Source organism: Microcaecilia unicolor, chromosome 4 (assembly GCF_901765095.1).
Source record: "Microcaecilia unicolor chromosome 4, aMicUni1.1, whole genome shotgun sequence".
In the NCBI taxonomy this organism is placed as follows: Eukaryota; Metazoa; Chordata; class Amphibia; order Gymnophiona; family Siphonopidae; genus Microcaecilia; species Microcaecilia unicolor.
Window position 1 is genome coordinate 54663372 of NC_044034.1, and position 25984 is coordinate 54689355.

The following is a 25984-nucleotide window of genomic DNA, read 5'->3' on the forward strand; positions in this document are numbered from 1 at the left end:
TACTTTGCCCACCAGTATATAAGATCATCCACTGGACAAGAAGCAAAAAAAAAAAAAAGAGGCGGAGGGGTCGCAGTGATTTATAAATCCTTCAGGATGGAAACCATGTCAGAATTTATAACCTCACAGTTAGAAATAACTGCCCTCAAGCTAAGCAATGAATTGCTCCCAGGCCAATTGTGTTGTGTTATATTTTACAGGCCGCCTTGAACGTGGAGGGAGCCCCGGCAGTACTTCATGGACTTCATCTGAAATGTCTGTATTTCCTGTGTAAACATGCTTCTCATTGGAGACATTAACCTACACCTAGATGACACAGCAACAGAAGACACTAGAGAGTGTCTGGAATTTCTGCGACCATGGAAATTCCTATGTCCCCCAATGACCAAAACCCACATAAAAGGTCACACTCTGAACATACTAGCCTACAACTCCCAGCAGATTTGCAACTTCACCATAGGAGAGATCACAGCTGGGAAGATATACCTTGGTCGGACCACCTCCGACTTCACCTTACACTTAAGTTACACTTAAGTGGAAAGAAAAGTCCCACAAAAAAAGAGCGCCTTTGTCCTAAATGTTAGGTATGCCACTATTGGGTTATGTTAATAGTCTATAATGGAGGCACCCTGTCTGCAATTGCCTTCTTAGAGAATCTATTAACAGTTTACTTTCAGTAAAGTGGTGTTATAACATGCCATTTTATGGCAGTTTAGTAACTAGATCCTTTGGGCCCAATATACCAAAGGGGTTAAGCAGGTAGGAGAGACTCAGGAGGGGACTAGTGCTTTTAGGTGGGGTTAAGCTCTTGTTGGAGGTTTCGGGGCAGTAAACTCTTGTTATGGAGGTGGTATTCAGGATGGGGTAAGCGCTTGTTAAGGGGGAGGGTAGGTAATATTAATATATAATTTTTTTCTCCAGATGGTTTACAGCAAGCACTATAATCAAAAAGACCAATAAAATATTGCTACTATATAACAGAGTATTAAAATTATCCTATATAATAATTCTCACCTCCAATGTTCTAATCTTACTGCCTGGGACCGTGGCTCCTTTGGAATTGGTCTGCTAGGCTCCGTAGCTCTCGCTGACGTCACTGGACCCATTATGGCGAGCAACCAATGAAAACCAAACCCATTCACAGCTGATCCAACCCCCCCCCAAACCACAAACTGGCACGTGCATATTTGACAGCTAACCAAAAAGGCTCGAGGCTGCCACCCTCCCAAAACACTACTGACGTGGACCACAACCTCCCTCCACAGATACCAGCGTCAGCAAAAAAAAAAAAACAGAAACAGCTCCACACTGCCTGACACGAAACACTCCCTCCATAGTTACCGGTGTGCAAGACACCGCGCTCAGTTACGGAGTACCGGTAAGGAGGGAGGTGACGCTCACTAACTTTAATGCATGTTCCCTGACTTTCAAAAACTGTCTTCACCCACCCCCGAGACACTGCCCGCCCCTGTTGAAAACCCTCTCTCAGTCTCACACACACACACAATGTCTGTCACACACGCACACACACTTCCTTGCGATGTCTCCACCCATGCCACTACCCTCCCCCCCTCCGAGTCTGGCCCCACCGATCCCCCTCCGTGCATGTCGACCCGCCCCCTCCAAAATTGCCACTCCCGCCCCTACCCCTCTGTCTCACACACACACAATGTCTGTCACAGATGCGCACAAACTTCCTGGCGATGCCTCCACCCATGCCGCTACCCTCCCCCCTCCGAGTCTGGCCCTGCCGATCCCCCTCTGTGCATGTTGACCCACCCCCCTCCAAAATCGCCACTCCTCTTCCTACCCCTCTGACTCACACACACACAATATCAGCCACAGACGTGCACAAACTTCCTGGCGATGCCTCCACCCATGCTGCTACCCTCCCCACCCCTTACTGACCCCGCCGATCCCCCTGTGTGCACGTTGCCCCCCCTCCTCAAAAATTGCCTACCACGCACCCTACCCTCTCTCTGTCTCTCAGACACATTCTCTGACACACACACACTTCTTTGGTATCTCACATACACAGTGAATCACTCTCTCTCTCTCACAGCCTCGCTGTGTCTCTCTGACTGTGACACACACACACACTCACACAATCAATTGACATTATGTCTTTCTCTCTCCCAAACACTAAGTCGGCCCACACACACACACTCTCTCTCTCTCTCTCTTTCTCTCTCTCTCTCTCTCACACACACACATTGCTACGGTGTTTAACACACACACACTCCATCTCTCACACTCCCCCCCTCTGAGTCTGGCCCCGCCGATCCCCTCCGTGCATGTCGACCCACCCCCCTCCAAAATCGCCACGCCCGTCCCTACCCCTCTATCGCACACACACACACACAATGTCTGTCATAGATGCACACAAACTTCCTTGCGATGCCTACGCCCATGCTGCTACCCTCCCCACCCCTGAGTGGCCCCGCCGATCCCCCTCTGTGCACGTCACCCCTCCCCTCGAAAATCGCCTACCCCGCACCCCACCCTCTCTCTGTCTCACAGACACATTCTCTGACACACACACACACACTCTCTCTGTCGGTATCTCACACAGTGAATCACTCTCTCTCTCTCTCTCTCACACAGCCTCGCTGTGTCTCTCTGTCTGTGACACACACACACAATCAATCGACATTCTGTCTTTCTTTCTCTCTCCCACACACTAAGTCGGCCCACACACCCACACTGCCACAGTCTATCTCTCTCTCACTCACACACACACACAGTCTCTCTCTCTCATACAGTCTCACACACACACACACTCTGTCACAGTCTATCTCTCTCACTCACACACACACACACAGTCTCTCTCTCACACAGTCTCACACACACACACACACACTCTGTCACACACACTCGCACATTCACTCTCTCTCTCTCTCTCTCTCTCTCTCTCACACACACACACACAATCACTGTCAAACACACTCTGTCAAACATACACACTCAAAGGAAAACCTTGCTAGTGCCCTTTTCATTTCTTACAGAAACGGGCCTTTTTTACTAGTAAAATCATAATGCATACTTTTTGAATAACCAAGTTGTAAATAGTTTACATAAGAGCATAAAGTGTTGTTCAAGCCTCAGTTCATCAGGAAAGAGAATTCCATAAAGGAGGAGCAACGACTGGAAATAACTTCTTATGAGATGAGTCTAATTTGTAAAAATAGTGATAAATCCAGTTAATTAGAATGAAGCCATGTACTTGATCTCCTTGGGGGGGGGAGGCAGTGCTCTTAGAGGTATTCAGGAGGGGTAAGCTGTTGTCAGAGGGGTCAGGAGGGAGCCAGTGCTCTTGGTGAGTGTTCAGAAGCGGACCAATGCTCTTAAGGGGTGGGAGAGGGTAAGCTCTTGTTGGGAGTGTGCCAGTGCTCACAGGTGGGGGGGATTCAAGAGGAATAAGGCATTTAAAAGAAAACCTGAAATTCAGCCCACTGCCCGGTTCCTTCAAGATACGTCCAGAGCCCGAATATTTAACGTTGGTATTGAATATCAGGTTCTAGTTCAGCCCACGACAGTGTTTAAAAAAAAGACATTGACCACCATTGGCTGAATATTGACCGGTTTCTTTAAGATCCGTTTTATCTGGAAGTGAAATAAAACGGGAAGTCTATTTGTTAGTGTTGAGAATGTTAAAGGATGTTAAAAATTAGAAGTGTGTTCAGAATGTCTAGAAACATCAACAGCTGGATTTATATGGATTCTCAATATTATAAATATATAAAGGTAGCAAACTGCGGTTGTAGTGTAAAACTAAAGTACTTTTGTTTCTTTTAATTTTCTTCCAGAGTAATGAGCTGTTCAATGGATAACCTTAAATTTGTAGCATCTTGGAAGGGTCGAATACATGAAGCTAAGCTCCAAGTAAAGGTAATGCATATTTGTGATTTCCAAAAATGTACATATACCAGTGCAGGAAGTGGAACAATACTATAGAGCGATCCCTGAGTTTTCTTGACGTCAGTAATACTTAGGTTCCTGTTTAGTATGGCTGGCAGACAGAAAGAAATGTGCATAACTGCACATAATCTGCTACTGCCACAGGTACAGTCTCGCAGAAAGTTCTGCAAAATCAAACAGTCAACAGAAGATTGGTTCTGCAGCAACAAAGGATGTTGTATAATTAAGCATATCTTTCTGTTGCTAGCTGTGGGACAGGATAACATAGTAAATTGCACTTTACCTTACCAGACCCTGTGCGCCTAACAGCAGCTTGCTGGTCACTTGACAGTGTGCACTTCTGGCTGTCTCTGCTCCTCCTCTCACACTTGGACACACCTATAGTGTAATTTTGGCACCCCTATATATTTGTACCCTGTGCAGCCACACTGCTCACACCACCCTTGATATAATGCTACTTTTCTAGTGATCTTTTGCAACCTTCCCACCTGCTTCTCTTGAACATTCATTTTCCTAGTTTATGCTTTCATCTTCTGTTTTAATATCCAAAGTAAGCACGATCAAAGTGTAAATTAGCTTATGTAACACAGTCAAAGCATCCCAAATATTACCCAGGATTATTCACTGCAGGCTTAACCAAAGGGGTGATTTGTGCACTTAAAGCAGCCATAGCCCCTGGGTAGTTGTGGGGGGTGGTGGTTTCAAGGGTGGCCAGGCCTACCTTACCTAAGTCATAGCACCAGCCCTACCTTACCATCTGCTGGAGGTAAAGAAATACTAAGTGTTTTAGCCTGCATGAGCCCTTAAATTGGTGATGTCACCAGATCAGTATCTGCTGATAGGAAGGGGGAACAACTCTGCTTATCTGGACTGATCTTGTGGGATGTTAAGGAAGTAAGGATTCTAAAGTTCATATTGATATCCTTCTGGGAACAAATGACCTGGCTAGAAACAGCATCTTTGAAGTGCAGACAGATTTCCAAATTTTGAGAGAGAGACTTAAACCCATAGTCAGCAGTATAGCATTATCGGAAGTTCTACCTGTTCATAATAAGGGAGGTGTGACAGAACAGTGGGTTTTTAAAGCCTGTAAAACTACCTTCATTCTTGAAGTGTATTTCTCTAGTATGGCCAGCAGGTGGTGCATGTTTATGCTTAAAGCTGTTACAAAGAAAAGACCTGCAGTGCTGTGGCCAGTTTTTGGTTTTTTTTTTTTTTAACTTGTTCTGGGCTCTGATTGACATGGAGTTTGAAGCTATCCAGAAGTTGCTAGTTTTGTCTTCAGTCTTAGTCTGGGAGAAAAGAGAGGGAGAGATCTCTTTGCTGAGGCTCTGTGATCAGTTATATTTGATAATCTGTGAATAGCATATTTCCTGATCTTCTCAGATACTTTTTAGAAAGTAAATAAATGTTTAGATAGTTGATCCATATTTCAGTTACCTGTTATTGGTTGCTGATTGCACTTTTTTTTGTTCATTGTTCAGTATTTTTAAGACAATAAGCAATATTCAGTTTATTGCCTCTGCTGTCTGGACTGATAAAGAATCCTGGTGGTTTGTGTGTTGGGTCTGTGAGTGCTTTCTGGAACCTATGGGACCACTGGAAATGTGGCCTCCAGTAACCTAGAAATCACTGGGGATAATTTGAGTGGGAGACTCACCCAGAGGCCGTTGTGGCCCAGTCGGTGGGAGGAGGGTGCTAGTGTATAGCACAAGCGGCAGGTGGACCTGATCTGTGCTGGGGATAGGCCCTCTAAGTGGCCACGGGGTAACCCCAGGCGGGTAGCTGGGCATTTTGTGACAGGAGGCTAGTGATGGTTGCCTAGACAAGAATTCAGCGGAGGACCCACTCCAGTCCTTACTGCTGGGTAAGGCAGCCACAGATCATCTCTCTCTGGGGAAGGATGAGGGCACCTTAGTGGTTATCCTTTTCAGGAAGAAGGAGTTACTATACTGCAAATCAGAAGAACCATCTATGCAGTTTACAGAGCTAAAATGGGGAGCTTTATAATCTTATTAACGTGGCTTTCTCAGCCCTGTGGATCTTGTCCTCTTCTCAAGAGCAGCCCATGAATGGAAATTCCATAATGGATATGGTATTTGATTTACTGCCTTTCTATGGTTACAGTCAAAGTGGTTTACATATTATATACAAGTGCTTATTTTGTGAGACTGCCCCACAGTTTGCGATAGCCCACATTACAGGAGTGAATTATTGCTCCTGCCCTGACCTCACCACTGGATCACCAGGGCTTCAAATGTTAAACCCAAGATAGGCCTGCTTGGTTGGAGAGGAGCTCTAGGAGCAGGGAGGTGGAGGATGGCAGCACTGAGTATGTCTGGCAGGTGGGAGGGGGTAAGGAGGGATGCAATGTGAGTCTCATACTTATCTGACTTTTTGGTTATCTGACAATTGTCGGTCCCGATTAAGTCAAATAATCGAGACTCTACTGTATTTGTTATTTTATTACAATTAAAGTATAGCCTATATTTTTGTAGATCAGTAAAACAAACTCCTCTATGACATTTTAAACTGTAATTTTTAGAGAGCAGAATGTGAAAAATGTTTTCTAAAACAGTGAAGGAAGCTCAGTGAACCAGGCACATTCTGAATGTTCTTAGGGATGTCATCTTTCAATGTGCTGGTCAGACTAGGGTTAACAATTGGCTTTAGGTTTCCACGAGGATCTTATTCAGTGCTAGTTGATACACCCAAATAACTACATTATGGGGTTTATGCCACATCAAAAACACATTCAGCTGATACACAATGCTATGGGAATAGGGGCAGTGTGTGCTGTACTTTATATTCACCTTTGCTGTGTTTCAATTATATATATCCTGCAGAATGGCTAAAATTATTTTATTTATCCATTCCACCAAACTCTATTTCCAGATACTTTCTTCACTCTGTAGATGATTACTACATGTGGTTAAAAGCATTTCCGTTACTCTCTTTAGAAGGACAGAAAACATAGTGTTCTTTAAAAACTGACGTCAAATTTCCATGCAGGAAATCATATCTAGTTGGTGATTGTTGCTTTTCTTGGCATTGTTAATGAATGTCGATTTCGTTGTTGGCATTGCTTTCTGTTATCTAATTCCAGGACGCTTGTAGTTATAGAACTGCTGATATTAACAGGTACCTTTTCTTGCATTTGCAAATTCCACCCTACAGGAAGTTCAGCATGAGGAACCATCTATATTTTTTGTTTTGAAACTGTGCTTCCTATTCTCTCACATAGAATTATGTTCATTAGTTTCCTGTTATTTAGACCTGTACTCACAAAGCAGTGTGCTGTCCGAGCCATTGTTAGGGTACAGCATAACTGCTGACATTTCAGACTCCAGTATCTATTTGAATATGTTATGTTTGCATAACAGATCAGTGGTCTGCAATTGGAAGGCTGCAGCTTTGACGGAAATCGACTTTTAGAAAACCAGCATGATTCTCCCAGTGTGTCATCGGTGCTTCCCTGTTACATGGCCTGGATTCCACAGGTACTAAATTATCAAGGGTCTAATGTTTTAAAACTCCATAGTTGTTTATTTTATATGTTAATGTTATACCAGCATCCTGTCTTCTGATTCTTTATACAAAGAAGCTGGTTCCATTGTAATTCAGCAGTTTTATGCACTGTTATACTTGTAAATGAGGACTGCAATGTATTTTTATAAGAATATTATTAGAAATGAACACACTTATCTATTTAATAACACAGACATGATTAGAAAAACCATATTTAAATATGTGATATAATGAGGAATAGTAAAGCCAATAATGTCTGTCACCAAATATCACAAAGACCAAGTGATGGAATATGCCAGGCCTCGACAAATTTTTATTAAATCTAGAAGCCAGCCCAAAAACTAAGGAGACAGCAGTCGAGACCTCTCTTGCCTCACCACTACAATACTGTCCGCAGTGAATTTTTTTTTGGGGGGGAGGAGGTGCAGGAATCCCCTTCCAGATCAGCAGTAGCTCTTTTAGAAACTGAGGGGCCCTTTTACAGAGCGACGGTAAGCCCAACAGCTCAGTCTTCCGGGACTATGGTCGGCGGCGGTAGTCCCGCCCCGAGTGCGCACCATTTCCAGGGGAAAAAGAAATCCCCTGGAAATGGCTTGCACGGCGGTAACCCAGAAGTAACTGTGCATCGCTGCCTGGTTACCGCTGGGTTAACACGGGAGCCCTTATCGCCACCTCACTGGATGGCAGTAAGGGCACCCCATCGTATGGCTACGCGGTTAGAGTTCTCTTACTGCATGGCCATGTGTGGCTGGGGGCTTTTTCCCTCTGCGATAAAAAGGGCCATGGCGCGCATAGAAAACAGCCCCTGCCACTAGCGCAGGGCCCTTTTTCCCGCAGCTTGATAAAAGGACCCCTGAGTTACTAAGGCTCTTTCCTCAGCAATCCTCCAGACCATTCAAGACGCTTGGGTTATGCACTCCTACCAGCAGAGGGAGACTGAGAACACTAAAACTTCTTATACAAGTAGCCTGTGTGCAGACCTTCTACTAACCAGTATTTTCTCAGTCTCAGCAGAGGGTAGAAGTGTGCAGCCTGTGCAGTGTACTCAGTCTGGTAGGCCTGTTTGGGGTTTCTAGGTTGGGTTGTAAATGTTAGAGAACCCACACTTGGATCTCTATTACAGGGTGTAAGTCCTAAGGGGCTTCTTATTCCCTGTGGGGTGTCACACCCGGGTGGCCGGTTTTGCCTATTAGTCTGTCAGAGCACAAAGCAACTGTTTGTTTTTATTGTGTTCGCGGCCATTATGTCTAAGCTGGCGAGGTGTCAGTTTTGCTAGAAGCGCGGCGTTGAAGTGAAAAGTGGCCAATGTAGATTTTGTGGGGAGCCTACGTTGTCAGCGCTCTTGCCCCCCGTGCTTTCCCCTGAGTCGGCGGAGGTGTTGGGCGGCGATTTGACCGCACATTCCGGTCCGGTTTTTGGCGGGAAACGTGGCCATTTTGGCTGCGCGTCCCGGGTCGGCCTCGACGGAGCCATTTTTGGCGGGAAGAATGGCCCTTTTGGCCGCGCATTCTGTACCGGCGCCGGAGGACCCGTGTGTGGCGGGAAGCGCGCCTAATTTAGCCGCAGATCACGCGATGGACCTGCCGCCGTGGGAGCGAGGAGGGTCCGTCGCGGAGACTGCGGGAAGTGTTGTTGGGGCTTCAGCAGCGTCGGTGGGGTCTGGTCTCTCTCCTGAGTTTGTATGGTCTGTGTATAATGCCTGGAGAGCTGGCCCGTCTCAGGCTGTTTGTTCCCTGAAGGCTGCTAGCTCAGTGGGAGTTAAGCGCCCGCGGGTGGATATTTCGGAGCCTATGGAGATACTTTCTCTGCCTGGGTCAGAGCTTTGGAGTGACCCAGGAGAGGAGGATCTCTTAGATGAGTCTGAGGATCAGGATGGGCTAAGGCCTGGGGAAGATTCTTCAGTGGTTCGCATTTTTCATAAGGAGGAGTTGTTAGAGCTCATTGATCAGGTGATCTCTACTTTGAAGTTTGCTCCGGCGGCCACTCCCTCTGCGGAGGGACCCCAGGTAGATCCCTTGGTTAAGGGGATTCGGAGAGCCTCCCATTCCTTTCCCATGAATTCAGACATTAGAGACATGGTTTTTTCAGGAATGGTCTGTGCCAGAGGCTGCTTGTAAGGTGTCTAGGGCTATGGCGCGGCTGTATCCCTTGCCTCCGGAAGATTTGGCCCTGCTGAAACCACCTACTGTGGATGCGGTGGTTACGGCGGTTACTAAGGCTATGGCCATTCCGGTGGATGGCGGTACAGCCTTACGGGATCCTCAGGATAGGAAGCTAGAGTCCTTTCTGAAGTGCAGCTTTGATTTGTTGGCTTTGGCCTTGCAAGCCTCTGTGTGTGGGGGCTTGGTAGCCAGAGCTTGTTTCCATTGGGTGGAGAAGCTCTTGGATGAGCCTGCGTTAGATAGGACTGGTTTGGTTCAGGAGTTGGCCAGATTGGAGATGGGGGTCTTTGTTTTTGGCGGACACCCTTTATGATTTGCTACGGGCTTCTGCTAAGAATATGGCTCTGGCGGTGACGGCTCACAGGGCTCTTTGGCTTAGGGGCTGGGTGGCAGATGCGGCCTCTAAAGCAAAGTTGTGTTCTCTACCTTTCAAAGGTTCTATGTTGTTTGGAGAGGACTTGGATAAACTGATGAGTGGTCTTAGGGATACCAAGGTCTTACGGTTGCTGGAGTTACGGCCTAAGTCAGCTAGTCGAGGGGGTTTGACTAGAGGTCGGTTTAAGGACGCGAGGCGGTACAGGCCGGGCAGATTTGTATCTCCTTCTAAAAGCCGTTTTTTCCAGCGGACGCAGTCCTTTCGAGGGAGTCGAGGAGGTCGGGACTCCTCCGGAGGTGCCGGAAATGGTAATAAGTCCTCCTTATGAAGGTGTGCGGGTCCAGCCTCTGGTGAAGGTCGGGGCACGACTTCGTCTGTTTTATCAGGGGTGGACCCAAATTACTTCAGATCAGTGGGTGCTGGAGGTCGTTCGCGATGGTTATGCGCTCGAGTTCGGGCACCCGCTGCTGGATCTGTTTCTTCCCTCTCCTTGTCACTCTCGAGTCAAGTTAAAGGCTATTCAAGAGACTCTGGGTCTCTTAATCCAGTTGGGAGCTGTGGTACCCGTTCCTCGGCACGAGCAGGGAATGGGTTGTTATTCCATTTACTTTGTGGTGCCGAAGAAGGAGGACCAATTTCGACCCATTTTAGATCTCAAGAGGGTCAATGGGGCGCTCAAGGTGCCATCCTTCTGCATGGAGACTCTGCGCTCGGTCATAGTGGCTGTTTGTCAGGAAGAATTTCTCATGTCACTGGATCTCACAGAAGTGTATCTGCATGTGCCGATTCGAGAGGCCCATCAGCGTTTCCTTCGTTTTGCTGTTTTAGGGAGGCACTTTCAGTTGTGTGCTCTGCCTTTTGGTCTGGCAACGGCTCCACGCACCTTCTCCAAGATAATGGTGGTGGTAGCAGCGGCTTTTCGGAGGCAGGGAATTCTGTTGCATCTGTATCTGGACGACTGGTTGATCCGGGCGAAGTCACGGGCTCACAGTGTTGTGGCGACGGCTCAGGTGGTCGCGTTTCTGGAATCGTTCGAATGGGTAGTGAATGTAGTCAAAAGTCAGTTGATCCCATCGCAGAGTCAGGAGTACTTGGGAGTGCGGTTCGACATGGCAGTGGGTCGTGTTTTTCTGCCGGATTCTCGGATCGCCTCTTTTCAGCAGCAGGTCCGGCTGTTAATGTCCGTTCAGAGCAACGGTTCGAATGTACCTTCAGGTTCTGGGCCTCATAGCAGCCACAATAGAGGTAGTACCATGGGCCAGGGCACATATGCGTCAGCTTCAGTCGGCTCTGTTGTCCCTCCTCAGGTGATTCAGACGATGCTGCAGTCTCGCAAACATTCGACGCGTGTGGCGCATATTTGAAGATTGGTGTGGGGACCGGGCGTGTGTCCCTTCGACAGCTTCTGTGTCGTGCATTTTAGATTTCTTGCAGGATGGTTTTGAGAAGGGCTTTCATTGTCATCTTTGAAGGTGCAGCTAGCTGCTTTGGCATGTTTTCGTGGTAAGGTGCAGGGCAGGTCGGTTGCGTCTTCCCCGGATGTGGTCCGTTTTTTGAGGGGGATGAAGTTGCTTCGTCCTCCTCAGCGGCCGGTAGTTCCTCAGTGGGATCTTAATATCGTTCTTGACTCTTTGGCGGGTTTTCCTTTTGAACCCTTGGAGTCTTGTTCGATAAAAGACCTTACTATGAAGGTGGTCTTTTTGGTAGCTATATCGTCGGCTCGCAGGATTTCGGAACTTCAGGCTCTTTCATGTAGGCCTCCATTTCTGTGGTTTTCTAAGAAAAAGGTTTCGCTGCGTCCAGTCCCTTCGTTTTTGCCTAAGGTGGTATCCTCCTCTCAGGTCAATCAGGTGATTTTGTTGCCGGTCTTGGGGGACCGGACGGGGAATGCTTCTCAGCATCGTTTGGCGAAATTGGATGTGCGCAGAGTGTTGAAAGTTTACTTGCACAGGTCGGAGGAATTCAGGTCTTCGAACAGGTTATTTGTCCTTCATGGGGGGCCCAAGAAGGGAGCGGCTGCTTCTAAGTCATCTATAGCTCGGTGGTTGAAGGATGCCATCTCTTCGGCTTACATATTGCATGGCCGTACGGTGCCGGTGGGGCTCAAGGCACATTCCACTAGGGGGATGGCGGCTTCTTGGGCAGAGAGTAGTTTTGTTCCACTGGTGGACATTTGTAGAGCGGCGGTGTGGTCCTCCCTGCATTCGTTTGTCAAACATTACAGAGTGGATGTACAGGCAAGGGAGGATGCCAGTTTTGGAGCTGCAGTCCTGTCCTCTGGGCTTCGCAGGTCCCACCCTTAGATGTGTTTACTGCTTTGGTACGTCCCAAGCGTCTTGAACGGTCTGGAGGATTGCTGAGGAAGATGAAATTAGGCCTTACCTGCTAATTTTCTTTCCTCTAGATCCTCCAGACCATTCAAGAGCCCGCCCAGTATATTGGACAGTTCAGTATGATATTTTCTTTAGACTTCAGTTGCTGATATTTCTAGTAGCTCCTGTGATTTGGGTCCTGGAGTTTTACTAAGGGCAGTTTGTGGTACCGTTTGTGCCCATCTGCAGTTGAATTCCCCTGTCTTAAGCGGAGGAGATCTGAGTGTGGATTCAGTGGTTTTGTTTAGGTGGAGGTGTTTTGTTCCTCTGCTTTGTTACTGTTTTACTGGTTAGTAGAAGGTCTGCACAGCTACTTGTATAAGAAGTTTTAGTGTTCTCAGTCTCCCTCTGCTGGTAGGAGTGCATAACCCAAGCATCTTGAACGGTCTGGAGGATCTAGAGGAAAGAAAATTAGCAGGTAAGGCCTAATTTCACCTTTTTTATTCTGTATCTGTGAACAAAGAAACTTCAATAAATCAGTCCCAGAAGCCAGCAGTTTTCCTTTCCAAAATATGCCGTTAGCTGTGTGACAGCACCGCCTTGGCAGGTGAAGCAAAAGAGGCTGTTGCCTCTTGGTTTCACATATCACCATGGCCTGGGTCCCTGCCAGTCTCTCTCTCTCTCTCATACCCTTCCCCATCCTTCACCTAGTCTGTCTCTCATATACACCTCTCCCAGCCTTCACCCAATTTCTGTCTCTCTCTTTACCCAGTCTCTCTCTCTCTCTTATACCCCCAGCCTTCACCAAGTCTCTCTCTCTCTCTCTCTCTCTCTCTCTCTCTCTCTCTCTCTCTCTCTCTCTCACCCTCCACCTGGTCTCTCTCTCTCATAAATTTCTTTCACATGACCTACATCCCCAGTTTGTTTTGTAATTCTTGGTCATCTTGGTAACTTTCTCCAGAACAAAACCATTACAAGAAAACTTGTTTCTTCAACCCTCTGCACCTTATGCTCATTGTTGTTTCTTTAATGAGCCTTGTGGGGGTGGGGGGGGGGAGAATAGGGAAGGTTTAGAAATGTGCTTCGAGAGAGGGTGTGCCTGGAGGTAGTGGTAGATGAGGTTGGAGGAATGGGAGGGTAAGAGAAAGAGTTTCAGGGGGGCAGTTGAGAGTTGGGAAGGAAATGAGGGGGAAGGGGAGATAAAGAATAGAGAGAAGGTAGAAGGAAGAGAGATGGAAACAGGGAAAAAGAAAGGGAGGGTTAAGAAGGGAAAGGAGAGATGAGGGAGGGAAAAGAGCTGAGAGAAAGGTGGATGAAGAGATGAGTGGGAAGGAGAAGATGTAGAGAATAAAAAAGGGAAAGGATGGTGTGGAGGAGAGTAGAAAGGAGGAAGATGTGGAGAAAGATGAAGGAAAGAGGTGAAGAATGAGGAATTATAGGAAAGGGTGAGTGAATATGGAGAAAAAATGTATGTGGGGAGGTGAAGAGTGTGCATTTTTAGTGCGTGCTTAAAATAAGCATGCACTAAACGTTAGAGACACCCATATATTCCTATGGGAGTCTCTAGCATTTAGCACACACTAAAAACACTAGCACGCTTTTTGTAACAGACCCCCTTAATGCAGCAAAAAATGGCTTAACGTGGGGTGCCTGCTAAATGTACAGATTTTTTTTTTTTGGAGGACGCATTTCAGGGACAGAGAATGAACATGGATGCGCTATTCAGCAAGTGTGCTGACATTAGTACACGCTAACTGAATAACAGAGATTTAATGTGGAAGCCCTTACTGCCTGCAAAATAGAATGGAGTAATTGCTTCTGTGTTAATTTTTTCATGTACACTATATTCCCAAATGGGGATCAAATAAATTAACTTGAAGTACAATCATGCATACATATCCTAATACACGTACTCCTGTTACACTTTTTCACAAGCTTTATTATGAATAACAACGTTTTCATAAAATATTCCCAATCCTCTATGCAGACTCTGGAACTCACTCATACCAGCCTTTCACTTCATCATTCAACCCAACTACATACCATCTAAAGGCATATCATATATAACACAATACTAACTCACTACTACATAGCCAGGACTATGTTCATCATAAACGTAAGTTCATGTCCTTATGTCCTTATACCATTCACATGTCCCGTAAGGAAGTTCAAAAAGTTTTTTTCCAGCAGTGAGTAATATAAAGCTTCAATAGGATCCAATAAACGGAACTCCTTCAGCTCTGTAGCCAATACGATATCCTCACAAATTTGGATTCAGTGACCCAGCGCGGCTTGGCAAGGGCTTCCTGATGACTGCATATATCATTCAGCCTTTGAATTCATTCTGATTCCTCATTCGCTCCTCACTCACTGCTGGAAAATAACTTTTTGAACTTGCTTACGGGACATGTGAATGGTATAAGGACATAAAGGACATGAACTTACGTTTATGATGAACATAGTCCTGGCTATGTAGTAGTGAGTTAGTATTGTGTTATATATGATATGCCTTTAGATGGTATGTAGTTGGGTTGAATGATGAAGTGAAAGGCTGGTATGAGTGAGTTCCAGAGTCTGCATAGAGGATTGGGAATATTTTATGAAAACGTTATTCATAATAAAGCTTATGAAAAAATGTAACAGGAGTACGTGTATTAGGATATTAATTTTTTCATGGCCACGTAATAATGCTAGTCTTAGTGCACAGCCAAAACAAAATATAATAGGCTGATTTTACAGCCACGCTAGAAATGGTCTTAGCACACAGGAAAGACTTGCTTAAGGGCACACTAAGCCCATTTCTTAGCGCAGCTTAGTAAAAGGGCTCCTCAGTTAACTGCTAAAACACTGAAAGATGAGCCAGATTAATTTATACAGTCTGCTAATGCGAAAATTAAAACAAAGCAAAGGATGTTTAGAGGAGAAATTATCAAGCTGTGTTAGGACCTTAAGTTGTGTTATTTGCCCTTTAGCATGACTTAAAGGGCTCTAATGCTGCTTGACATGCCCCACCATATTGACATTTAGGTTACCGCAGATTACATAGTATTGAGATGCAAAACATTGAAATACATGTAAAGCAGCTCAGTACTATGTAAAAAAACAAAACATGACTTGAGGTGTGCACTGAGTGCAACGTTATGGACATAAAATCATAGAATAAGCCCAGTCAGAAGGTTGGATTATTTTACCTTGCCGGGAGCATCGGGCCTCAAAGCCATGGCCCAATGTGCTGGAGTCTGCAGAACCTGTACCATCTCCCTCCCCAATCATTCCCCCCACCCTCCAAAAGGGCCTGTCATTAATTTCCCTGGTAATCCAGTAGTCTTTCTGGCAGGAGCAACCCCTAGTTGCTTCTGCCCTGGCCAGCACTATCTCCAAAATGGGGTCCCTAGCCGCAGTCTCATGCTACTACTGCAAATGTTCATGTTTCTGTAGAAGGTCATGGCAGCCATTTATGATTAGGAACCGAATGGGGTTGGAGTGAGTGCCTCAAGGACCACTAGACCACCAGGGCCAGTAAGTAGGCCTGAGGGCAGTGGTGTGCTGGAGCAGGCTCTCACAGGCTCGCAAGAGCCGGTTGTTAAGTTTTTAAGAATTTTGTGAGCCGGTTGTTAAAGTAGGACCCTCCATGGCTACTTTAACAACTGGCTCCCAAAATGTGGGCTTGGGCCCCCTGCTGAATTCTCTTTTACTTTGCTGGTGGGGATGCTGAGCCCTGCCAGCCAAGTAAATAGACTACTGCTGCTCCCCGCTCCATGTTTCCAGCTCTGGGCAGCAGGCTGGGACTTCTCACGCATGTGAGAGATGTTCCAGCATGCTGCTCAGAGCAAGACGTTGGGAGTGGTGGCAGTCCATTTATTGGCTGCCAGCAAAGGTATGCCTAGCATGCCCACACGAAGGGAGGGAGGAAAGAGAGGCAGTGTTGCTCCCCCCCCCCCCCCCCCCGGCCCTTCCAACTGCAGAGCTGGCTATGTCCGGAGAAAGAGCCTGTTGTTAAAAATTTACCAGCACACCCCTGCCTGAGGGGGCCTTCTGGGTTTGGGAGGGGGGGACAGGTTGGTGGATTGCAAGTGCTGTGGATGTGGAAAGGGGGATCAGATGTGCTTGTGGGGGGCAAGCGGGGGCAATAAGAGGATTACACTTATGCAGATCTTGTCCACTATTGAACCGGACCACGTGTAAGTGTTTGAGTGGAAGATGACAGAGGGTAGTAGTACTATGTTACTATGTAAGCCGCATTGAGCCTGCGATGAGCGGGAAAGCGTGGGATACAAATGTAATAAATAAATAAATGGAGCTCATTCTGGGGAAAAAGAAGTTACCAGTGGTGTGCCACAAGGTTTGGTTCTTGGGCTGGTTCTTTTTAACATTTTTGTAAGCGATATTGCTGAAGTGTTATCTGGTAGAGTTTGCCTCTTGGAATGGCAAGTCAAGGGGGTCCACGACTTCCACAAAAATACCAAAGATCAACACACAAGGGAGGACGCGAACAGATTCCAAGAGACCAGCCAAACAGAGTAAGAGCATCAAAGTAAGTTTATTGGGATCCAACACAGTCCTTGTTTCGGCATGCAAGCCTTCCTCAGTGGTCAAAATACTACAGATCGCAACGGCACTGCTGAGAACAAGTGAGCCTTTGTTGTTATGTCAGTGGTGGAGTCATGCTTCGCGCGCCCCTGGGTTGTGGAGCTCTTAAGCAACTATGAAGCGGCAGTGGACGGAAAGCAGAAAACTGACCCTGCCCAGGTGGCGGAATACCTTATGATTATACCTTTTATGATTATACCTTTATAAAGGATCACTTGTTCTCGGTAGTGCGTTGTGATATGTAGTATTTTGACCCCTGAAGAAGGCTTGCATGCCGAAATACAGACCGTGTTGGGTCCCAATAAACTTACTTTGATGCTCATACTCTTTGGCTGGTCTCTTGGAATCTGTTTGCTTCCACCCTTGTGTGTTGTTCTTTGAGAGTTTGCCTCTTTGCAGATGATACAAAAATCTGCAATAGGGTAGACATCCCTGATGGTGTGGATAACATGAGGAAGGACTTAGTGAAGCTAGAGGAATAGTCTGGAATTTGGCAGGTAAGATTTAATGCTAAAAATTGCATGGTCATGCATTTGAGCAACAAAACCCAAGGGGATGGTGGTACAGTTTAGGGGTTGTGCATGAAAGAGGAGTGGGACTTGGGTGTGATTATATGTGATGATCTTAAGGTGTCCAAAGAGGTAGAAAAGGAGCAGCGAAAACTACATGGATGCTTTGTTTCATAGGGAGAGAGAAATGATCAGAACTGAAAAATGAGCTTGCGGAGCTACTGCTAGTGATATGCAACTTATCCTTAAAATCGAGCGTGGTACCGGAAGATTGGAGGGTGGCCAATGTAACGCCGATTTATAAAAAAGGCTCCAGGGGAGATCCGGGAAATTATAGACCGATGAGTCTGACGTCAGTGCCGGGGAAAATGGTAGAGGCTATTATTAAAAACAAAATTACAGAGCACATCCGAGGACATGGATTACTGAGACCGAGTCAGCACGGCTTTTGTGTGGGGAAATCTTGCCTGACCAATTTACTTCAATTCTTTGAAGGAGTAAACAAACATGTGGACAAAGGGGAACCGGTTGATAATGTGTATCTGGATTTTCAAAAGGCGTTTGACAAGGTACCTCATGAAAGGCTACAGAGGAAATTGGAGGGTCATGGGATAGGAGGAAATGTCCTATTGTGGATTAAAAACTGGTTGAAGGATAGGAAACAGAGAGTAGGGTTAAATGGGCAGTATTCACAATGGAGAAGGGTAGTTAGTGGGGTTCCTCAGGGGTCTGTGCTAGGACCGCTGCTTTTTAATATATTTATAAATGATTTAAAGATGGGAGTAACTAGCGAGGTAATTAAATTTGCTGATGACACAAAGTTATTCAAAGTTGTTAAATCGCGACAGGATTGTGAAAAATTACAAGAGGACCTTACGAGACTGGGAGACTGGGTGGCTAAATGGCAGATGATGTTTAATGTGAGCAAGTGCAAGGTGATGCATGTGGGAAAAAAGAACCCGAATTATAGCTACGTCATGCAAGGTTCCACGTTAGGAGTTACGGACCAAGAAAGGGATCTGGGTGTCGTCGTCGATAATACGCTGAAACATTCTGCTCAGTGTGCTGCTGCGGCTAGGAAAGCGAATAGAATGTTGGGTATTATTAGGAAAGGTATGGAAAACAGGTGTGAGGATGTTATAATGTCGTTGTATCGCTCCATGGTGCGACCGCACCTTGAGTATTGTGTTCAATTCTGGTCGCCGCATCTCAAGAAAGATATAGTAGAATTGGAAAAGGTTCAGCGAAGGGCGACTAAAATGATAGTGGGGATGGGACAACTTCCCTATGAAGAAAGATTAAGGAGGCTAGGGCTATTCAGCTTGGAGAAGAGACGGCTGAGGGGAGACATGATAGAGGTATATAAAATAATGAGTGGAGTGGAACAGGTGGATGTGAAGCATCTGTTCACGCTTTCCAAAAATACTAGGACTAGGGGGCATGCGATAAAACTACAGTGTAGTAAATCTAAAACAAATTGGAGAAAATTTTTCTTCACCCAACGTATAATTAAACTCTGGAATTTGTTGCCGGAGAAAGTGGTGAAGGCGGTTAGCTTAGCAGAGTTTAAAAAGGGGTTGGACAGTTTCCTAAAGGACAAGTCCATAAACCGCTACTAAATGGACTTGGGAAAAATCCACAATTCCAGGAATAACATGTATAGAATGTTTGTACGTTTGGGAAGCTTACCAGGTGCCCTTGGCCTGGATTGGCCGCTGTCGTGGACAGGATGCTGGGCTCGATGGACCCTTGGTCTTTTCCCAGTATGGCATTACTTATATACTTATGAAAAAGGAGGTGATGATGCCCCTGTATAAAACTCTGGCGAGACCTCATTTAGAATATTGTGTACAATTCTGGAGACTGCACCTTCAAAAGATATAAACGGGATGGAGTTGGTCTAGAGGGTTGGTCAGTTGTCTTCATCATAAAGCGTGTGGGGACAGATTTAAAGATTTCATTATGTATACTTTGGAAGAAAGGCAGGAGAGGGGAGATATGATAGAGACATTTAAATACCTATGCGGCATAAATGCACAGGAGGCAAGTCTTTTTCAATTGAAAGGAAGCTCTGGAATGAGGGGGCATAGGATGAAGGTGAAAGGGGATAGACTCAGAAGTAACCCAAAGAAATACTTCTTAACAGAAAGAGTGGTGAATTTGTGGAATGACCTCCCAGTGGAAGTGGTGGAGACATTATCTGACTTCAAGAGAGCTTGGGACAAGTACATAGAATCTCTAAAGGAAGTGATAGGGAGAGTAGATGGCATGGATGGGCGGACTGGATAGGCCATATAGTCTTTACCTACCTACATTTTGCTATGTTTATGCAGCTTTTGGCTGAATATTGGCCAAGACCTGAATGAATTCCAGTGGCCAGTAATAGTCCGGTCAGACCCAGATATTCAATGCTGGTGCCCACACATGGACCAGCATTGAATATCCACGTCTAATAAAGCTGGTGACACTTAAAAAAAAAAAAAAAACACAGTGACCACCACCAGCTGAATACTGACCATCTTGTGTTTCCTTCCTACTTATGGAGTGGTAAGTGTAAAAACTTACCGCACTACTATAAACATGCCCCTAGGTGTATAATACTGTATCTCACAAATACATTTGTCATTTTTTTAGGCAAAGAGCCAGTCACTTATCCTAGTGGTTAGTACAGAAGGCTAAGAATCTGGCAAACCAGGTTTCAATCCAAGTCACTTGATTCTTCATTGCCTAACATGTAATCATAGGTCCCAATGTAATAAAGTGTGCCAGCCTTTGAACTTTTTTTTTCACTTGGGTTTTAGCATGCTTATTTCCGTGTTAATTTTACTGTTTTATTTAATTAGCATAGAAATAATGTCCCTAAAAATGCACTTTGTTTAATGCATGTTCTGTGCAAATTCATAGGAAAAAAACAAGCATATGGAATTATTTCCAGTACAGGAAAGTGTGTTATACTTAAAATGTGTTTTTATCTCACCCCTTTAGCTTTAGGTTTTAGCACCAGCCCTGGAGATGAAGTAAAATTTAAAAATAAAGCATCCTGAAACCTGGGTTCCCCAGTTGAAGACCCCTGGGCAGGGCATCTCCAATTAGGGGTATCTAGGTCCCAGGAGTCCTAAACATGGGACTCCAAGCCACAGACCCTCTGACCTGGGACTCTTAGCAAGGCTTTTAGTCCCTTGTGGCCCAGTGGACCCCACGCCCATCCTACCCCTTTTAAAATGAAATGCTCTTATGGTTAAGTGGGCCCAGAGCCAGTCTTTTTTTATTTATTTTTTATTTTTATTACATTTGTACCCCGCGCTTTCCCACTCATGGCAGGCTCAATGCAGCAGGCAATGGAGGGTTAAGTGACTTGCCCAGAGTCACAAGGAGCTGCCTGTGCCGGGAATCGAACTCAGTTCCCCAGGACCAAAGTCCACCACCCTAACCACTAGGCTACTCCCCAGGGGTTATCCCAGGGGTGGGTCACCTCGGTCCTCCAGGGCCACAACCCAGTCAGGTTTTCAAGATTTCCATACTGAATATGTATGACATCTATTTGCATACAATGGAAGCAGAACATGCAAATCAATCTCATGCATTTGTATTATGGAAATCTTGAAACCCTAACTGGATTTTGGCCCTTGAGGATCATGGTTGCCCACCCTTGTCATATCCCCTATTCCCTCTCTCCCTTGTCTCTTCTACCCTCAGGTCCTAAAAATCCCTGGTGAAGGACTTGCAGTAAGCGATCCTCATTTGCTCTTGCCAATGGTGGCACCTGCCCTCTAGCACTATGTCAGAACATACCACTTGTTTCAGCCTGCCATTTAAGCAAGTACTCTCTGATGCAGTTTTATTACATATGCTGTTTTTTGTTCTACTGAGAATGTAATATGTGTCATCACTACATCATAGCTTTACCAGCAACCTAAAAATTGAACATTTAAAAGTAAATAAAAGTACTGCATGTTTGTCAACAGAATGCCAATGGTCCCTATTCCCCAGAGGAGTGCATATCCTTGCCCGTGTATACTAGTGCCGAGAGGGATCGTGTAGTGACAAACATTGATGTACCTTGTGGAGGCAGCCAAGACCAGTGGATCCAGTGTGGAGCTGCTTTGTTTTTAAAAAATCAATAGTATGAAACCTCAGTAAGTGTATTAGTGGTTAAATACTTTTTAAGCATTCAAAGTCTCTGCTGTAAAGCTAAAGTATAGAAAGAAAAAAGCTGCTATTAACTGTAAACAAAAAATAATTAAGGGGCCCTTTTATATAGCTTCAGTAAGCACTAATGTGTGCTAACTGCAGCAAAATATGGCATACTGCAGTAATTTGGGGGGGTGTTTGCGCTACCCACGTTCTAAAAAAATATTTATTTTTTTGCTTGGGGGGCAGAGAGTGGGCGTGTTCTGCACTAATCAGTAGCGTGTGCTTAGCACATGTGTCCTTACCGCCTATATAACGGGTGGTAGTAGAGGCTCACGCGCTAATGGTAAAATTACCGCATGGCCATTAATTTTTTAAAAAGTAGAAAATTTGGTCATTCTACCCCAGCATTAAAAATGGCCTTAGCACACAGGAAAGACCTGCATAAAGGTGCACTAAGGCCATTTTTTTTTACCACTGTTTGATAAAAGAGCCTTTAAATCTGAAAACATTGATAGTAAAAGAATATTTTCAAATGTCTTGTTATATATAAATGCAAATTATACAGTTATATTATTTGTATTGGGACCAAAATCTTTACAAGTTAAACTTAAAAACCAAAAATGCTGTTTGTGTGTTATATCTATTTTGAGATTTCTAATTGTATTTTTCTGCTCTTAATAATTTGTCTTTGTTGCACAGTTGTACTGTATTGAAAACTAATAAAAATATTAAACAAAAATAAATTGTTTTATTCCAATGTGACATAATAAAAGCATAGTTTAGCAATTTTCTTGTGCTATTATGAATTAATAATTTTGACTGTTTCTCCTAGGTAGTGCCTTCCTGTATTATTTTAATTTTAAATTAATGTCTCTCTTCCCTTTCTTCTCTTACCACCCCCCCCCCCCTCGTTTAGAATGACGTGCTAGCAACTGGCGGTGCGGTACTGCCAACACAGCCCATTCACTTTGAATGGGCAGTGTCTGCAATGCTGCTTGGCTTTGTAAACAAGGGAGTTAATTCTGTCACCCCAAGAAGAGAAGACACACTGGAATGGAAAGAGAAGTTTAAAAGGGTAACTAGGGCTTCTATTTCTTTGAAGACAAACAGGGGAGATAGAGGCACACTTGTTGATGAATTCTTGGACTGATCCTGTGTGTCTGTGTGCTCCTCCCCCTATCCTCATTTTTTTCTCTAACCACTCCTGGTCAGACAGCTCTCCCCTCTCAGCTCAAACTTCCACTCAACTAGCTACAGAAAAAAAAAAAAAAAACAAACTCCAAGAGGACATGGCATCTCCCTCCTGCTCCCTACTATTGCAGTCTCCTCTCCTGTTTAGAGAGCTGCATGGGAGCAAGGGGGTGGTAGAATGCAGGGTGATCTAAGCTTTGCCTCTCCTCCCCCAAGCCGCAGGGTGCCCTCCCGGCACATACCTTAAGCCACCCTGGTCTAGTGGATTCTTTGGGGCAGGAAAAATCCCCAGTCTTTCCTGTCCGCTGCCGCTGACATTCTTGCTGCCGCCGCTGGAAGTCTTGGCAGCCATTTTTGAAAAGCGATGCGGCAGCAAGAGGGTCAGTGCAGTGGGCTGGAAAGACTGGGGATGTTTCCTGCCCTGAAGAATCTACTAGATCACCAGGGTGGCTTGAGGTATGTGGTCTGGAATATGTGAGAGGGAGGGGAGCATACTGTTAAAAAAAAAAAAAGTAATTTATCTGTTTTCCCTTCTTTGTGCAGCTTGGATCCCTGTGCACTCAAAACAAGCAAGCAAGCAAATAAACCTATGAGCTTCTGCATCCATGTTGTCTTTCTTTATTGTTGGTGGAATTTTTATTTAATCTCACTTAGATTTTCAAACATGCTGGCTTCTGCATACGGATTGTACACAGAGGAATAATAACAGAATAAATTTTTATAGGTAGAGTAGTAATTTGTTATAAGTCGTAATCAGTGTGTCATTTGGAGGGGCTGGTTAAAGGGACACCCTAGTACTGTTATATTCATGCTGAGATTTCTTTCTCCTGGTAAAGGGCCACTAAACAGACATCATGTTAAGAGAATGAAGTGCTCAACATTCAGAGTTTCTATCTATTTATTTACTTATTTATGGCATTTATATCCCATATTAAACATGAATTAGGTTGAAACCTGGGAGCATTTAAAATCTTTTTTTCTTTCCTGTGCCTACATCAAAAGAAAAAAAGATGGCATGTGGGAACTTTCTCCTTTTGCTTTGTGGAATGCAGTGGTATATTATAAAAATGCACTTGCCTTGTTTTTTATTACTACTGTTTCACAGAGAAGGTATTGAATAATGAGGGAAGGGGGTTCCTTTGTGCAGAACTGTCCAGAGTCCAGTCTAAATGTGCCAACATTGTCCAGTTCAGCATACTATTAGCAGCCAAGTTCATACAAAGTTAATTATGTTCAGTGGAAAATAAATCTGTTGGCTCAGGCTGCTTGCTGTGTGAATATTCAATCACTGTTTCATTATTGCTACCAAGTATTGCATATTAAGGGCATTTGTTTTAATTCATTTATCCAGTCCTTACACGCACATGGTTTTGCTTTTTAAACCTAAAGGTTTCCTATGATGGTATTGTACTTATTTGAATTAGTTTTTCTGTATAAGTTTTGCTTGATTTGTCTTTATTTGAAATAAACAAAATTTATAACACATCTTGTCAACAAGGGGCGAGGTCCCACCAAACTGGTCTGCACAGGGCTCTACAATTGCTAAGACTGGCTCAACCCCCACACCTCTGACATCTGTGGTGGCCAGACGCACCGCTTCACTCCCAATGGGCTCCTGCACACTAGCTTCTGCAAATGCCTGCAACACTAGCTCCTGCAAATGCCTTAAGAACATAGGAGTAACCATACTGGGCCAGACCAATGGTCCATCTAGCCCACTATCCTGTTTTCCAAACGGGCCCAGCTAGGTGACAAGTACATGGCAGAAACCCAACATTCCATAATACAAATCCCAGGACAAGCAGTTGCTTCCCATGTCTGTCTCAATAGCAGACTATGGACTTTACCTTCAGGAATTTGTCCAAACCTTTTTTAAACCCAGATACGCTAACCACTGTTGCTACATCCTCCAGCAAAGAGTTCCAGAGCTTAACTGTTCGTTGAGTGAAAAAATATTTCCTCCTATTTGTTTTAAAAGTATTTCCATGTAACTTCCTCGAGTGTCCCCTAGTCTTTGTACTTTTGGAACTAGTAAAAAATCAATTTACTTCTACTCGTTCTACACCATTCAGGATTTTGTAGCCCTCTATCATATCTCCCCTTACCTGTCTCTTTTCCAAGCTGAAGAACCCTAACCTCCTTAGCCTTTTCTCATACGAGAGGAGTTCCATACCCTTTATCACTTTGGTCGCTGTTCTTTGAACCTTTTCTAATTCCGCTATATCTTTTTTGAGACACGGCAACCAGAACTGAATTCAGTACTCATGGTGCGGATGCACCATAGAGCAATACAAAGGCATAATAGTATTTTTGAACTTATTCACCATCCCTTTCTTAATAATTCCTTGCATCCTGTTTGCTTCTTTGGTCGCCGCCGCACACTGAGCAGAAGATTTCAATATGTTATCTACAATGACACCTAAATCGTTTTCTTGAGCGCTGACCCCAGGTGGACCCTTGCATCAGGTAACTATGATTCAGATTATTCTTTCCAATGTACATCAGCTTGCATTTGTCCAACTTAAATTTCATCTGCCATTTGGACGCCCATTCTTCCAGTTTCCTAATGTCTTCTTGCAATATTTCACAGTCCACACATGTTTTAACAACCTTGAATAGTTTTGTATCATCTGCAAATTTAACCCATTAGTGCCCAACGTTTCCCATATGGGAACAAATCAATTTCTTCCCATATGGCTTATTATGGGAACATTGGGCACTAATGGGTTAATCACCTTACTCATCTTTCCGATTTCCATATCATTTATAAATTTGCTAAATAGCACCGGTCCCAAAACAGATCCCTGGGGCACTCACTGTTCACCCTCCTTTATTGAGAGAAATGACGATTTAACCCTACCCTCTGTTTTCTGTCCAATTCCTAATCCACACCAGAACTTTGCCTCCTATCCTATGACTCTTTAATTTTCTCATGAGGAACTTTATCAAAAGCTTTCTGAAAATGTAGATACACTACTTCAACCGGCTCACCTTTATCCACATGTTTATTCACACCTTCAAAGACATGAAGTAAATTGGTGAGACAAGACTTCCCTTGGCTGAACCCATGCTGACTCTGTCCCATTAAAACATGTTTGTTTACGTGTTCCGTAATTTTATTCTTTATAATAGTTTCCTCTATTTTGCCCGGCATCTATATCAGGCTTACTGGTCTGTAATTTCCTGGATCACCCCTAGAACCCTTTTTAAAAAATCGGCATCACATTGGCCACCCTCCAATATTCAGGTACTATGGACGTTTTT

General features: G+C 44.7%; 1 protein-coding gene across 1 annotated transcript in view; it reads left to right on the top strand.

Moving 5' to 3' along the window:
• Positions 1-22157, top strand: part of DYNC2H1 (dynein cytoplasmic 2 heavy chain 1) — a 1078189-nt gene extending 1056032 nt beyond the window's left edge. Inside the window, 3 exon segments of the mRNA XM_030202388.1 lie at positions 3807-3888; positions 7302-7418; positions 21361-22157. Of these exon segments, the coding sequence (XP_030058248.1) occupies positions 3807-3888; positions 7302-7418; positions 21361-21519 (358 nt within the window). The 3' untranslated portion in view covers positions 21520-22157.
• Positions 22158-25984: the final 3827 nt, after the last annotated feature.